The 14,805-nt window shown below is 41.2% G+C and overlaps 1 protein-coding gene across 1 annotated transcript in view; it reads left to right on the top strand.

The window, feature by feature from the left end:
• EPSTI1 (epithelial stromal interaction 1) overlaps positions 1–14,805 on the top strand; it is a 48,305-nt gene that overhangs the window by 4,303 nt on the left and 29,197 nt on the right. Inside the window, exons 2-5 of the mRNA XM_072854278.1 lie at positions 5,777–5,835; positions 7,824–7,907; positions 11,674–11,747; positions 12,372–12,455. Of these exons, the coding sequence (XP_072710379.1) occupies positions 5,777–5,835; positions 7,824–7,907; positions 11,674–11,747; positions 12,372–12,455 (301 nt within the window). The remainder of the gene's footprint in view (positions 1–5,776; positions 5,836–7,823; positions 7,908–11,673; positions 11,748–12,371; positions 12,456–14,805) is intronic.

The raw sequence follows: 14,805 nt of genomic DNA, 5'->3' as shown, positions 1-14,805 counted from the left end.
GCTTAGGTCTTAAGCTTCATGTGATACAGCATCTGACCTACTCAGCTCTCCAGGCATGCTGGCAAGCCTGGCTCGCAACACACGGACACCTCTGCGGTGGGTAGCTCGGCTCAGCGCTAGCGTTGCCAAGTCCAGTGCCTGGCCTGCCCACGTATAGATGCTCTGCGCTCCTCACGGCTACTGATTACCGGGTGCTCCAGCTGGGTCTGGCACGCTCGGTGCATCCCTGGCACTGTGCCGCACTGAGGTAACTGAGCTGCTTTGGGGCCTGGGGACAGCATAAACATGGCCGCATCTGAATTCATAGACTTTGTTGGGTCCGATGTTAATCTATCACACCGCCACAGCGAACTCTCTCCCGTTGGAGTAGTCTGCCCACGAGCATATGCTGATTAATGGCACGTTAGTGTTTTCAGGGAAGAGAGAAAGCTGTGCTGCGAGCCGAGTTTGGGCTGAGAGCTATCCCTTGGCTCCCTTATTTGATCCATCACTGTGACAATTTCCTTGGAGTTTTAGAGGGTGGTTAAGATCGCCTTCCAGCACCAATGTGTTTACTACACCAAGTGGTTGCTGGTTGAAGCACCTGCCATTCTTTCTACTGTGCTATCGCGTGCTGAGCCCAAACCAAGCTGCTGACTCCAGGCCCCATCTTAACTCTTGGAAATTCAGTTCTGAGTGTCAGTTTTACTCTTTGGACCAAATTTTAACTTCAGGAATTTCCCTACAAGCTTGCGGGTACCAGAGAATTAAGATTTGGGTGCCACCAGCAGAATGGCAGGTCTGTTGCTTTCCTGCTTGTTTCTGACTCATACCTTCTCCTGGGCCTCTCTCTGCTGCTCGTTTCCTTCTCGCTGTTTCCTCATGCAAGTTCACTTCTGCAGGATTTAAGTCTTTGTCTTATCCTGAGGCCTCACTATGGCAAAAATGGTGGCCATTTTAATGAAAGCTTTAGCAGATACAGAAGTGAGTTACCCTGGCTTAATAAGCTTCCAGACATCAGCTGAACTGTGGTAATTAAGTGCACTCCTAGCCTGTGGCAAACACAGGACAAAATCCATGAGCGCAGACTTTTGATGATAAACACTTTCTGCTAATGCAGTTTGTTTTCTGCCTCTTGTGTCAAGAGCACACACGCAGCTAGGATGAATCAGACAGTGTATAATGTTAAGCCCCAGTAATTCACTTTTGTCTCTGAGCTGTAAACTGGTAAGATGCCAGTGCTGATAAAGATGGAAAGCCAGAACCCCAAAGCCGCACACAAGGTTTGTACACCCTCCCAGAGCTCTGCTGATGGCACCACTGGGGCACAGAGCATATTGCTCGACAGAGGTCTAGAACTGTGGCTGTCAGTTATCGTTAGCATCTGGCCGTGTGTGCATTGCGAAATAGGGATACCTACAGGACAGTTGTTGTCTGCTCGCTGGGATTTGGCATCTTGTAGCCCTCTGATTTGGCAGCTTCCGTGGTTCTTAGCAGCATATGGCTGCTCCATCAGGCATGGGAGCCTTGGTGAAAAGAATACTTTGTGGTGGTGTGGACTTGACTGCTCTTAAAACAATTCCTGATAATTGAATGCAAAGTTCAGCTTAGCGTATCTTTGAAGGAGATTCAGTGATTCATCTTTGGCAGTTTGGTTCCTTTATTCTTTTACATTCAGTCTTAACATATTATTTAATGTAGTATTTCCCCTCTACCTTCCCTTGAGTCCTTCCTCCAGACTGAACCTGCCCACGTCTTTTTTCCAAGCTTTAGGTATTTGTGTTGCTCTCCAACTACACTCTCCTTGCTCTCCTTACAGAAGGCACGTTGCCCAGCAGAGCGAAATATTTAGCTTTTAGCTTCGTGGCATTCATGTACCAATGCACCCGCAGTATAAAACACAGTGGAACTGGAAATAGTTTATAACAGCCATTACTTTTGTAACTCTTTAAACTATTTCACGCTTCATTTGGAAAGCTCCCCAGTGGTAGATGGCTGGAGCGGGCTTGAAGAAAAACTGAAGGGCACAGCTCTGCAAAAAACATTATTGGTGAACGGCAGTTCTCATGTGCTTTTTCAATTTTAGAAATAAACTGTTTTATACAAACCTGAAAGAAAGTAGAACAAAGGTTTCTATGGTCTGTACCCTCAAAGCATTGAAAAAGTGTCCTTGAGTGGTGCTAGTTAGATGAGAAGAGTTACACACAGGATTCAGAATTTAAGATTGCAGACATGGTGTTCTCTGTGTTGCTGATCACTCAAACTGTAAATGACCTTTGTAGATTTTCTGTGACTGTATTGCATGTATCTCCTGATTGAAATGTTTCTATATCTATCTATTTATATATAGTTATATAGGTGTTTATCTTCCCGCTACTATGGTATTTGATGTCTATCTGTTTGAAAAATCGTATGAGGTTGCTTTTTGTTTTTACTTCAATACAGATACTTTCTCTTACTGGGTTATAACTTTCTTACTCTCGTTAATATCTGTTCAGTCTGTGCAATTAGTCAATACATTCCCATTTTCTGTGGAGGAAATAAACCAAAAAAAGTCTCATCAAGATTAGTGTGATCTATAAAAGTAGAAGACAATTTGTTTCTCTTTTTTGAAGAGCTATAACCTGGGTAAGATGTTCTCCCCCCTGCCCCCCCCCCCCAGTGACTTCTGTATTTTTATTTATAAAACAACCCTACCTCAAAGATAAGCTTAAGTCATATAACAATAAGAATCATTATTAGGGGACCTGAAAAGTTAAATTCTTTATCAGCTTTTCTGTTTGTGGATTTTGAAGTACTTCGTATATTGGTATAAAGTACAAAAAGTCTGCGCATCACTGATAGCTTCAAATCTTCACATTTCCTTAATTGCTACCCAGGTAAGAAGGATAATTTAGCTCCAGACTTACGGCTACTGTGGCAACTTAGAAACTGACTGGAATATTAAATTGACAGGCTGTAGTGGGTTTTATAGGCTTTACTGGATCAGAGGTTTTGTCTGAACAAAGAAATGACATGCAATATCCTGCAAACTGGCTAAAACAAGGTGAAAGCTGGTGGTGGGTTTTTGCGTTAACTTTCTTTCCTTCAATAAAAATCTCAAGAAAATAAGGGATGCTAGGTGTGGATTTTAATTTTAGTGTTAGAACTGGTAGGGCAGACGGTGTCTCTCAGGCAACAGCTCACCTCGCTCCTCTCCTGCTGTAGGCTTGAAAAGCAAGGACCAGTTCATACCCTGACTTTCACCCACCCCACAAGAAGTTTACCATGTACTTGCTCCTCCTTCCCCCGATCCCAGTACCCAAAGCTACACTCTGTCTTTCCGGAGACCAAGGTGAACACTATAAAATTAGATAAACTCACTAATGCTCTTTTTTTTTTTCTTTAACTTGGACTAAAACAAAGTATAAGCACTAGGTGAAAGACAACCAAAAGTTGATATTCTGTTCTCTCTTTCCCTCCCCCACTGGAGACTTGACATCTTCATTTTATTTTAACTTCGCCTTTATTTCAGTAACATGGGAACCAAATTGGCCTTTAAGTAAGCACTCTTTTAACCACAATGACTCTTACGCTGCTCTTTGGAAAACGGAGCAGAGCTTTTCCTGGTGGTAAGTGTAGTGTCACCTCTACCCCTTTCGTAGATGCAATGGATAATGACCACGGTCAGATGTCAGAAGGGTGGCCCCACCTGGCCTCCCTGACTCTGAGCCTTCCAACCAAAAAGCAGAAGCAGAAAAGGAAACGATTCATGGCAGAAGGGCTAAATTTGATATGGTGATTTCTCATAGATGCGCAGACATGGAGAGGGCCATGCTTTCTTTTTAATTTGATTCCTAATTTAAAAAAAACAACCAAACAAACTCTGCTTGAAGTCATCAAAGTACATCTGATTATATAAAAACTCTTCTGCCCTCTAGTGCTGTGAAGCAGTGGGTTGTCTGAGATGCACTGATGTTTTTTCTGGGGGAAGATATGTAGCCTTGCAACTCACAAGTCCAGCCATTTTCTTCACTGACAAAGGGAGAGGAGTGTAAAAGGTACTTAATAATTTTTGTGTATGAACTTGAAAGAAATACGATCTTAATATCTGAAACAACCACGAAAAACTACTAAAAAAATTCTTGAAACTGATAAACTGTACAGCAGCTTGTCAAAGGCAGTTTGGGATAAATTGTAAATGCTACTACTCAGTCAAATAAAGAAAAATCTGAAAAACCATCACTGATGGGGAATGTTATGCCATAAGCAAGATGGGTTGTCAAAACTTCTTTTAAGTAACTGTTGCAGTTGTGCCGCGAATGCTGGAGGGGCATTGCTGCTCTCTTAGCTCCTGCCTTTGAGGGTCTGGGATTCGGTGGAGAGGTGAAGAACAGTCTCACAGGCACCTGAGTATGCTGGCAGGAAGGGAAAGGATCTTATTAAATGGCACCATTAAAGCTTGCAGCTCTATCTTTACTAGTTTAATCTCATAAATTAATCCACATCCTCCTAGAATAAGTCTTCAAAGAGAAAGAGGTAATTGGATATAAATACTTTCCTTCCCAAACCTTGAATTACAGTGATACGGCAGCAGGCAGCTTTTTGCACTTTGATCTCTTTGCATGATTTTCATTCCCCTTTTTAGCCTTACTCTCGAGCCTCATTCTCTCATTACTTTTCCACAGCCAACTGTGCTCTCTCTGCTTGCCCTCTAGCCACCCCCTGTGGCCCTTTCTTCTGGTAAGAGGGTCAGCCTTCGCCCCTCATTATTCTTTGTTTTCTGCTCTTCTCCTTGGGCCTTCCCCACAATGAAGTCAGATGAAGTGTTTGTGCCCATGCGTGCAGATAAAACCCTGCCGAATGCTGCAGAGAGATGTAAGCTTACTCTGATATGTGGAGCCAACTGCTGCTTAGTGCATTTCTGGTAAACCTGCACCCCCGTGGCTTAATTTCTGCTGAGCGGGAGCAGTGTAAACTCGTACCACCACAATACCCCGTGTAGATAAACCCCTTTGTTTTCTCCAAGTGGAATGGACATGTTTTCATCAGTCTTTTGATCACCTCGAGTCTCTAATACACTCTGAACCCTGTCCTACCTCTTTGCTGTCACATTAGATTGATAGCTCCTTGAGACAGCAACTGCATTTTGAATGAAGTCTAGCAAAACAGGGCCTTTGTCCTGATTCAGTGAGTCGCACCTTAGGCATGACAGCAAGATAAATATGCCCAAGGAATTCCCAATGCCTGACAAACACAAGGCTGACAAGGAAACTGAGGCTCGGGCTGAAAGCAAGTCACCGGGGTCCATCACAAACAGTATGATTTTGCACAATCATTGGACAACTTTTGGGCAGACTGCCTAAATCTACGAGGTGCTTGGTGCTCTCGAGGTGTGGGGTGGACTGTCAGCCCCAGTGCTCTTCCCAGTAGACAATGGTCTTCCTCTGTGCTTGAGCAAGCTGTGGAAGTAGTTGTCTACCACGTGGAACTGTTTGATTTGAGGAAGTGATTTGATTTGAAACAGCTGAGATTTGAGGTCAGCAGTCTAGAGTGGGACTTAAATAAGAAAAGTGAAGATTGTGCTGAAAGTGTCTGAAAATGTTATCCTTGGTATTTGCAGCCAATTCCAAATATAACAAGTATTTCTAGAGTATTTACCAAAAATTCCTGAAGAGCTGAATCAAAATAAATACAAGTTTTGTTATGAAGTTCTGCTACAACAGCAGAAAACTGACCTTGCTGATGAAGGAAACCCCTTCCAGTCCTGTTTTTCAGTAGACAGGAAAAAATAAAGGAGTGTTTTCTTTCATTTTAGTGTCGGCCCGTATGTCTTGATAACTCCAAATGAAACCAGAAGAAAACAGTTACAGCAAAGTAAGTTGAGTTGTCTAATACAGTAATACGTTATTTCTACTTGAATAAGTTTAGAGGTTTCTGTGCTTTATCGCCCTTCCAACTTTTATCCTACTTTTTGCAATTATTTTATATGTGCAACTGTGACAGTAAAGTCACTGCTATGAGCATTCACCATCATCATGTAGGCTTTTCTTAAGATTAACTTCTCATCTGCCTAAACTTCATGCAGAGTAAGTCTTGCTCAGGAAAAGGTTTTCGGTAATTTCAGTGCTGGAGCTATTCTAGCTGGCTTCTACAAGACTCAGCTGGAATTAGCTCTATCCCACTTTTACAGGATTGAGTTCAGATTGAAGAACGCAACTTTGAACGCTGTCTGGGTTAGAGGGAGGAAGAAGAAAATATAAGTAAGAAATATTTTTGAAAGTACTCTCACGTGGAGACTAAAGCAACTAGACACACTGTTGGTTCTTGAATCTCCGTTTAAGGATTGTGGGTGGATCTTTTAATGAAGATGGGAAAGATCATTTTAGATGGAAAATATCTTCACTTTTGCTTGGCTTCAAGTCTTGCTGGTGAAAGTAGCTAAGCAGGAACTCCCTGAACCTCTAACAGAAATATTAGGCATGTGTTAAAAAGCTTTCATTGCCAAAAGTTACAGCAAAAGAGCCATGAAATAAATTCTGTATGGAGGGGTGACCAAGCACTGCAGTCCAGCACTCCTAGCTGTTTTTTTGAGGAAGATATGAAAGCTGAAGGAGTGTCAGTCAGCACCCCTCATGTTTTGAGTCCTCAAGGAAGCAATGCAATAAAAACATTTCTTCTCAAACATTGTGAGTTTGGCTGAAATGCTTCACCAGCAGGCTGCTGTAGGGTTGGGTTACCTTTGGTTGCGAGAAAGAAAATGGACAACATCTGAACCAAACCATAATCTTCTGGAAGGAGGAATAAAAGCAGATCATCTTAGAGCTGACTGACAGTAACACCAAAGGTGCTGCTGCTCTACTAAAGAACTTTTTTCACTTTGTGCCAACAGCATGCAAAATCTGAAGCATGCCAAGTATTTCTGCCTTGGATACTGGCAGAAATAGGGCCTCACCAAATCCAGTCTCTATCAAAGTGCTTGTTTTAAAGATGAAATAACAAGCTGGTATCTCTCTTGGGCCTCTTTAGAGACTTGCCCAGGAACCGGCTTTATCTTGTTAGAGGAGAGCTGGTGTTAGCATCTGTTAGCCATAGCCTGCCATTAGAAAATATGGTTCAGTTTGGTTTTAATAAGAGTGAATTGAGCTCTTAGAGCAACTGAGGTACTCCTCTAAAACACAGCTCCTTTTTCCAGAGGCTTTGTGCGCCTTGCTATTGAAAGGAAATGTTTTTTTTCCTCTGTCAGTTGATTTGAGTGAGCAGTGTAATCAACCACCCATCCTAGAGCATATGGCTGGTGCCCCTAGACTTCCACCAACTACACTGGGAGCTTGCCACCCATCTCACTTGTGGACACCTATGTTGAAGTGTCTTAATTTGAAGCTGAATCATGCATTCCTCCTGTTTTTGTTTAGGAAGCATGTGGTTGGGAGGGAAAATTACTTATTCTTCATTTCCCTGCTGGGGAGTGTTATACCACAAGCATTTCCCTACATGCAGCAATAACATCTTAATCTTAACAACTTCTGCTTTACCTGTAGGAGTAAATACTGTGGCATTTACCTACAGGTTCCCAGGGGTTAAAAACAAGTCTATGAGCAGTCTCTTAGCTGTTTTTTGTTTTGCTTTTGGGGTTAAGTCCTAGGGTTTGCTCACCATACAGTCGCGAGTTAGGCAAAATATTTGCCTTGTTAGGTGATCATTGCAGTGACTGTGTAACCTCCTGGGGGTTATCTGCACCCCTTGAGAACAAGTTTGTCTGTTCCTGGATGGGGTCTTCAGGGTTACATACAATTAATGATACTGGCTGCTTTTTAGTACTGCCTCTAACTTCCATATATTTGTTTCTTTTTGTACCTGCTCAGTTGCTAACAAAGAGCTAGATGACTTGGAGCGGTGGAAGAAAAAGCACAGGCCAGGCCCGATTAGCTTGATTCCACAGAGACTGGGTAAGACATGTAAATCAACTATTATGAATTGCAAAATTTTGTTTTCCAGGACATGAGACATTTTTCGCTTTTTCTCACACGCTACTTATTAAAGAGATTCAGTGTCAATAAGGGCTAACATGAGCCTACTGTATGTGCTCTGTGCTTTTTGATGGTCATGGCAATGAAGATGTTTCTGAAACAAAACAGCATAGACTGTCACTCTAGAAATCTTTCCAGATCAGTGTAGAAAATCTATACTAACATTTGGGAAAAAGAGGTGGATTATCCCTCCTGCTGGCAACGTTGTCTGTGGTTGATGTCTCTGAGGGGACGCACACTTGGTGTTAGCGTGCAGATGGACAGCATGTGTTGGAGACCCTCCAGTTACCCATAAGAAAACTCCTCTGTGTTAGGAGCCAGTACATGTGCTTTCCTGATGGCTGTCTCCTGAAGAGGCAGAAGTGGTCCCCGCAGCTTCAGGCATTTGCAGGCTAAATGTGCATGAGGCTCTGTATTAACAATTTCATAAAAATAACAACAGAGATAGGTAAATGAAAAACAGGATAAAAAGCTACAGGAACTTGGCTCACGCTGAGTTGAACTGATGTGTTTGATAAAATAGCCAACTTTTTTTAGACAAGTGAGAGGAACCATAGTGGATCTCTTCAGTTATAACCGCTATAAAGCATTTAATTTAGTGCTATTTGGGACTTAGTTTAAAAATAATTAAAAAGACCAAAACCAACCCCAACACACCCCCAATCTTGTACAGAGAATAGGGCTGCAGGTTGTGCTGAAGCAGGAGGAAGGTTATTAGAAGTGCTTTTCAAGTACCAGTCTTCAGACTTATCTTGTTTTAGTATCTTTCTTTAATGTCTTTGGCACAAAAAGTAGGAGAGAGCTGATGAAACTTGCTGACAAGACAAAACTTGAAAACATCCTCTGTATAGAACATGATGAGGATACTGTGCAGCAAAAATGGGATGACCTTGAGGAACTGCACTAATAGAAATGGGACAAAATTCATTCTTACAAAGTGAATGATTATAATGATGCCTTTATTAGTTTTGTAAAACTAGAGCTCCTCTTCCTTCTCTTGGCTGTTGTAGGAGAATTTGGGGTACACAGTGCAGGCTATTGTCTGCTTGACCTGGAAACTAAGTTCTTTCTTTGCCATGCTATACAAGATAAGATTAGGCTGGTTTACTGTGTATAAAAATAGATACCAGGTGGGAGATGGAGGAATTTGAACTAACTCCAACCCAGATTTGTTTCTGGGGTCAAGGTGATACTGGTCCCACATGTTTGTTTTGCCCTGCAGCCTGAGTCCCAGTTGTTTGCTGTGGTGAACCTGCCTTTGCAAGTTGGTGTAATGCCTTGTATTCCCACCATCCTGTGGCCAGACATGGTCTCTGTGAGTTCATACATACTAGCTGCTTCTTGCCTGTGAGCAGTTCCTAGAAGACATGCTTCTGTCCCAAGAGGACCACAAAGCTTTTTGTTGAAGAAAGTGAAATCTGAAAACACAAAGTTGGTGTGTGGTGTATATGCAGAATGTGCGCAGGTTGGCTGCGTGACTGGGGATATGATGGCAAACCAGCAGTGATTAAGAGTGTGGGGAGTCTTAACTTCTTCTGGTCCCACTGCATTTAAAAACTTTCTTGGGAAAGAAGCAAATTAAGGAGAAAAAAAAGGCAAGAAAAAGCTGAAAGAATTCAAGGAGGTTATATGAGCTCTTCAGTCACTGTCTAGCTGCCACTTGGAAAGACCCCAGGAGAGAGACACATGCATTGAGTTCAGTACCTCTGAAAAGAGGTAAAGTGCAAAGATTATTAGATCTTATCATTCCCACAGGAACAAATTTGGAACAGAAGAGAGCTCAAGGAAAGAGAAAAAAAAATATAAGTGGCATCTCTAATTTCACAACTGTAGGTACTCATTAAGGTAAAAAAGTATCCTATGTTACTTTCTCAGAGTGATTTAAGACACTACACATCTAGTCCAAATCATCAGAGAATTCTTAAAGTTGAAGTTTCTTAACACTCATGCTTTCCATAGGGAAATAAGTATTCTGGATTTCAACTCTGTAATATTTGACTGGCAAACTTTCAGGTGCCATAGAGGGATGAGAGCAATGAAGAATGGAAGTTCCACCCTCCTCCATAAGCAATCACCCTCCTCCATAAGCAATGAGTGGAGCAACAAATCATGCCTCATAAATGCAATGGGCTCTTTTTTGATCATATTATATAAAGCCAGTCACAACATACTCTGAATTCAGTGAAACATTTGACACATTACAGCCAAGCCAACTTGAATGAATTAAACCTGGCTGAAAGGCTATAGGAAATGGCTAATAATGATGAGTAAAATACTTGTTTAGAGCTGATGTCCAGCTGTACATGCAGAAATGCCCAGTGAACACGGGAGTGTTAAATGTTGCCAATAAAAGGCTAGAAAGAAAGATCAAGCATCCAAAAGGTTTCAAAACTTGTTTAGCAGCAATTTTATTTCCTAGACCTGGGGAGGAGACACTCTACAATGCCAGCTGTAGGCTTATTGCTACTGTAAGCCTGTTGCTTGTATACTGTATGGCCAGTCTTTCTTGCGAGCTTAATCTTACAGACTTATCTGTGTGCATAAGGACGTTTCCACACTTAGGGAATTGATCTCCCATTCACTGAACCTCACAAAAGCACCTAAAGATTAGTTACCTTCCATTAGTAAGTGGAGAAAGCTACTTTTAGTGAAGGGTGATCCCTCCTGAAAGATCTAGTATAGTTGTCTTGCATTTTAGGCACCTCAGGTAGCACAGATTAGTCCAGCTGTTTCTGTAGAATTAACAGTCAGGTAGTGGGGGACTTCTCAGAAAATCAGTAGGTGAAAATACAGCCGTCATCCTCAAAATGGGGTTGGGGCTGCTGTTGTTTTTTCTGTTTTTTCTGTTGTTTTTTGCAACAACCGAGGGAATGAATTACTGGCTTTCCCAAAGCAAGAAAATACTTTGGAAAATAGCAGAGCAGAATAATAGAATTAAACCCATTCCCTCCATCCCTTAAGACCTATTATCACTTTCTCTGTGTGCTTGGGGTTTTTTTTGTTCGTTTTGTTTGTGGGTTTGGTTTTTGGTTTTTTGATTGAAAGCTGAACATTACAGCCAGAGGTATAGATGTTCTCAAAAGAGAGCCTGTGCCTTTGGAAAGGGCACCTTCTGCTAGCTGGATATGAATATGAGGTCTGTGGGAAGAGGCTTTGATTTCTGTTTCAGAAAAGGGATTCTTCCTTGAGCCCCAAGGCATTACTTAGAAGATATTCAAATGATAGCATCCCATTAGAGCTGGCAGAGACTCCCAGCTCCTAAATTTGATAAAAGAGAAACTTTTTGGCAATAAAATTTCTGACTCTGTATGTGTGTGTGTGACAAACTGAGCAAAGGTGGGGAGAGCTGGATCTGAAAATGAAGACTCATCTGCAAAGCGTGACTGATTTTCTGAAAATGGAATAGTTCTTCGGTGAACTGATCATATACTGTAGGACATTTGCTGATAGAGTGGGTGATACCGTTGATGCTCTGTAAATAACAAGCTAGTGCTTTTGACGGATGGATAAAATGATCAAAAAGGTCTCCTGTCTGTTCTCTTTAATGTCAGACAGCTACTGTAATTATGAAAAATTTCCTGTATATGCATACATCCAATCTGTTATATTGCTCTGTTCTGAAATGACTCGCATTTGAACTTAAAATGCTCATGCAAAATGCAATTTATACTTTTTTTTTTTTAAGGTGGAAAGGAATCAGAGGCTCAAGCAAGGCAAAACCAGCAAATGATGCTCATGCAATCTAAATACCAGCAAAAGGTCAGGAAGAATAAATTTGTTTGTTTATTTTAAGAACTCGAAAAAAAGCTTTTCATGAAGTGTTTCACATGGCTATAAAATGAACTCACAGCTGCTTGACAAAAGAAAGGCATGAAACCTGAAGGACGCAGCAGAAAACTAGAAACAAATGTTCTGCACCAAAGAAAATGAGAAATCTGGCTATAAATATGTAGCAACCTCTATTGCAGATCATATCTAAAATGATAGCCAGTACAGTTGCAAAGCCACTTATATGCCTTGGTGTATCTTCCGGCATGCTGCCTAGACTTTGACTAATTGACCAATGTACCACCCCATCCAGTGCTTATGTAGAAATGTTGTTCCTGTTATAAAAGGTATAAATGCTTGTAAGTTATCAGTCAGCTGTGTGATTCCTTGCATGGATGCCCATTTATCAGTCCTAGATTTCTCAGTCTTTGCAAAGCCAATATTGGAGTTGCTGGTGCACAGGCTGCTTTATTCAGTGCCTCATTTTAAGAAAAAATTCTGGAAACTTTCTTCAAACACACTTTAAGTTTGAAAGATGTGCAGTACAGGAGTCAAGTCAAGTTACCTTATGTTTAAATTAGGTAATCAATTAAAACATATGTTTATGTCACGTAGCACAAGAGAGAAGAATATGTAAAAGCAAAAAAGGCAGCGGAAGAAGCCGAAATCCTGAAAAAGAAAGCAATTCAGAGAGAAAAGGTAAGCATGGTTACTGCAGAGTTGGACCCATATAACAAAGTTCATGTCTTGATGCTTGATTTTGCTGAACTACATGGAACAGGCTAATTAATTTAAAAGGTAGCTCCGGATTGCATCAAGGAGTTAGGAAATCCAGTCCTACTTCTCTTTGTAGCTGACTGAAGGATGCCTGACCTGGTGTTCTTTGGGGCTTGAGCGTTCCTTTGGCTCTTCAGAAACTCCAGCCTTTCAGTTGCATCCATACTGAAGAGTTAGCAGAAAGGGAGAACACTAGGGTCAGGATTAATGTTGTTTATACAGGTTATATAGGTCATTTTGGCATGAGCTTTCTCTGTAAGATTAGATTGTGGCAGATGGCACACAGACCTTATAGAAATTCATAATTGCCTGCTGTACACATGGGAAGAATACAAGAAAATCCAGCCTGTCATGGTAGAAAAGGCATCCAAAATATGAAAAGGTCAGTGTAGTCTATCTGCATTTTGCTGAGCACTCCGTGAAATTCAGATGTCCCTTTGGGGCTTGCACACCCAGGTGTATTGCTAAAATGTAAGATCACTTTTCCTTCTAATATTCACCATATATTGACACCAATGGTATCTCACTTTCAAATCTTCAGTTTTATTTTGCATTTGTTTGTTTTTTCTAGTTATTCTCATAAAGCATCTTCTCGTCCTGTGTGCTGCATAAACCTTTGTAAAAGTTCATTCATGTCTCCTTGGTGGAAACCAAGCAGCACTCACTGGAGAATGTAATGTGGAATTTAAATGAAAAAAGAAAAGAGGGGGAGCATGATACTGATGTGCACAGTAGTAATGAGAGAAAGGGAGATTTCAGGTTTGCAAGTTTTGTCTCCACAACACTAAAAATTATCTTCTGCAGAAGCTGAATGCTGAGAGTTAATTAAAAAATCATCACTACTGGATGGCGTACAAGGGCGTGCATAAACAAAAATAGCCTTAATTGCCTCTAGGTAAGGGTTAGTCTGTTCCCAGTCTTTCAGTGGTTAGCATTACACTTTAGGGATAAGCCCATACACAATAGCTCACAAGGGCAATAAATATTATCATGTGAAAATGTCATTAACAGTTACCAGCTCATGTATAGCTCCAGAAGCAGTGATGATAGCAATGGTAGAAAGGGGATTAATTATATTTTATTCACCTATTAAATATATGTTGTTTGCCCGTGGGCATTGGACAAGAAAAATGTTGCAAGACTGCTATAATTTATAGTTACACCTAGAAAATATATTGATGTATCAGTTTTGTTTTCATGCTCTTTAATTTCCTTACCTTCACTCCCACCGATTATAAAATGTTTATAGATGTTGTAGATAGTAAAAATGTAACTATCAGTTTCTTCTAAAGGAGAATGCAACATCACGGCAAACACCTTTGCCAAACAGACTGTTTAATTTGAATAAATAAACATATACCCACAAAGTAAACAAACAAAACAGAGGAGCATGAAAGGGAACTCTTAATTTGAATTTGTTTATTCGGGTTGTCTTCCACAATAGTGATTGAGCTGATGAAGATTTCTGCTTGGAAGGTGTTTATATATTAAAAATTCAACTCTCTGTTTAAGAAAAGCATGCTGGAAAGCCACAAAAAGGTGTCGATTTGGCTATCTCACCCTGCCTGCAGATGAAAGGCTTCCCAGAGCTGAGGATGACAGGAAAGGGACCCTAAAGAACTGGTAGTATGCGACCAACATTGGGCTCTGGTTGCTGCAGGAGAGGAACATTTTTTTTAAAGTGATAGATTTGTAGACAACTGCACCTGCAGGGCATCAGCTGAGAGCATGTCTTTCTGCAAATTCACAAGCCGCCTTTTCTTGCTGGCCAGTCTGTCTTTTGCTCAAGGTTATTATTCGTTCAATAAAAACCAAATTGTCTGACAGTCTGAAAGGAGATAATGGCTAGCCAGCTTTATCAGCAGGGGCCCTGAAACTTTCACGGCTGGAGAGCTACTTTGCCAATAAATGTGAATGGTGAAGCCCTAAACACTAATGCCCGATGACTAGAAAGGGTGCTGGTAGTCAGCTCAGTTCTTCCTTGATTGTAAGGGTGATGTACTGTAAGCCAGTGCTGCTTGTGAACATAGGATCTGTTTATGTTGTTGCTTTAATTCTGGTTTTGCAGAGAAAAGCAGTATCCACTCTCCTGTTATCCTTGTGACCAAGAGAAAACTGGATGTCTGCCAAAGCAGTACCCAAATGTGGAAGGTCTGCCTTACCATCTGTACGAGTCCACCTGCCTGTCTCTGTCATTCTTTAATTAACCATGAGGTTAGGTGCTGGAATACCAACACTCTTGGCATCTACCTTGCTTCTCTCCAGCTCCCAG

Source organism: Ciconia boyciana, chromosome 1 (genome assembly GCF_034638445.1).
Source record: "Ciconia boyciana chromosome 1, ASM3463844v1, whole genome shotgun sequence".
Taxonomy (NCBI): Eukaryota; Metazoa; Chordata; class Aves; order Ciconiiformes; family Ciconiidae; genus Ciconia; species Ciconia boyciana.
The sequence above is the reverse complement of the archived record's forward strand: the minus strand, read 5'-3'. Positions and strand labels throughout refer to the sequence as shown.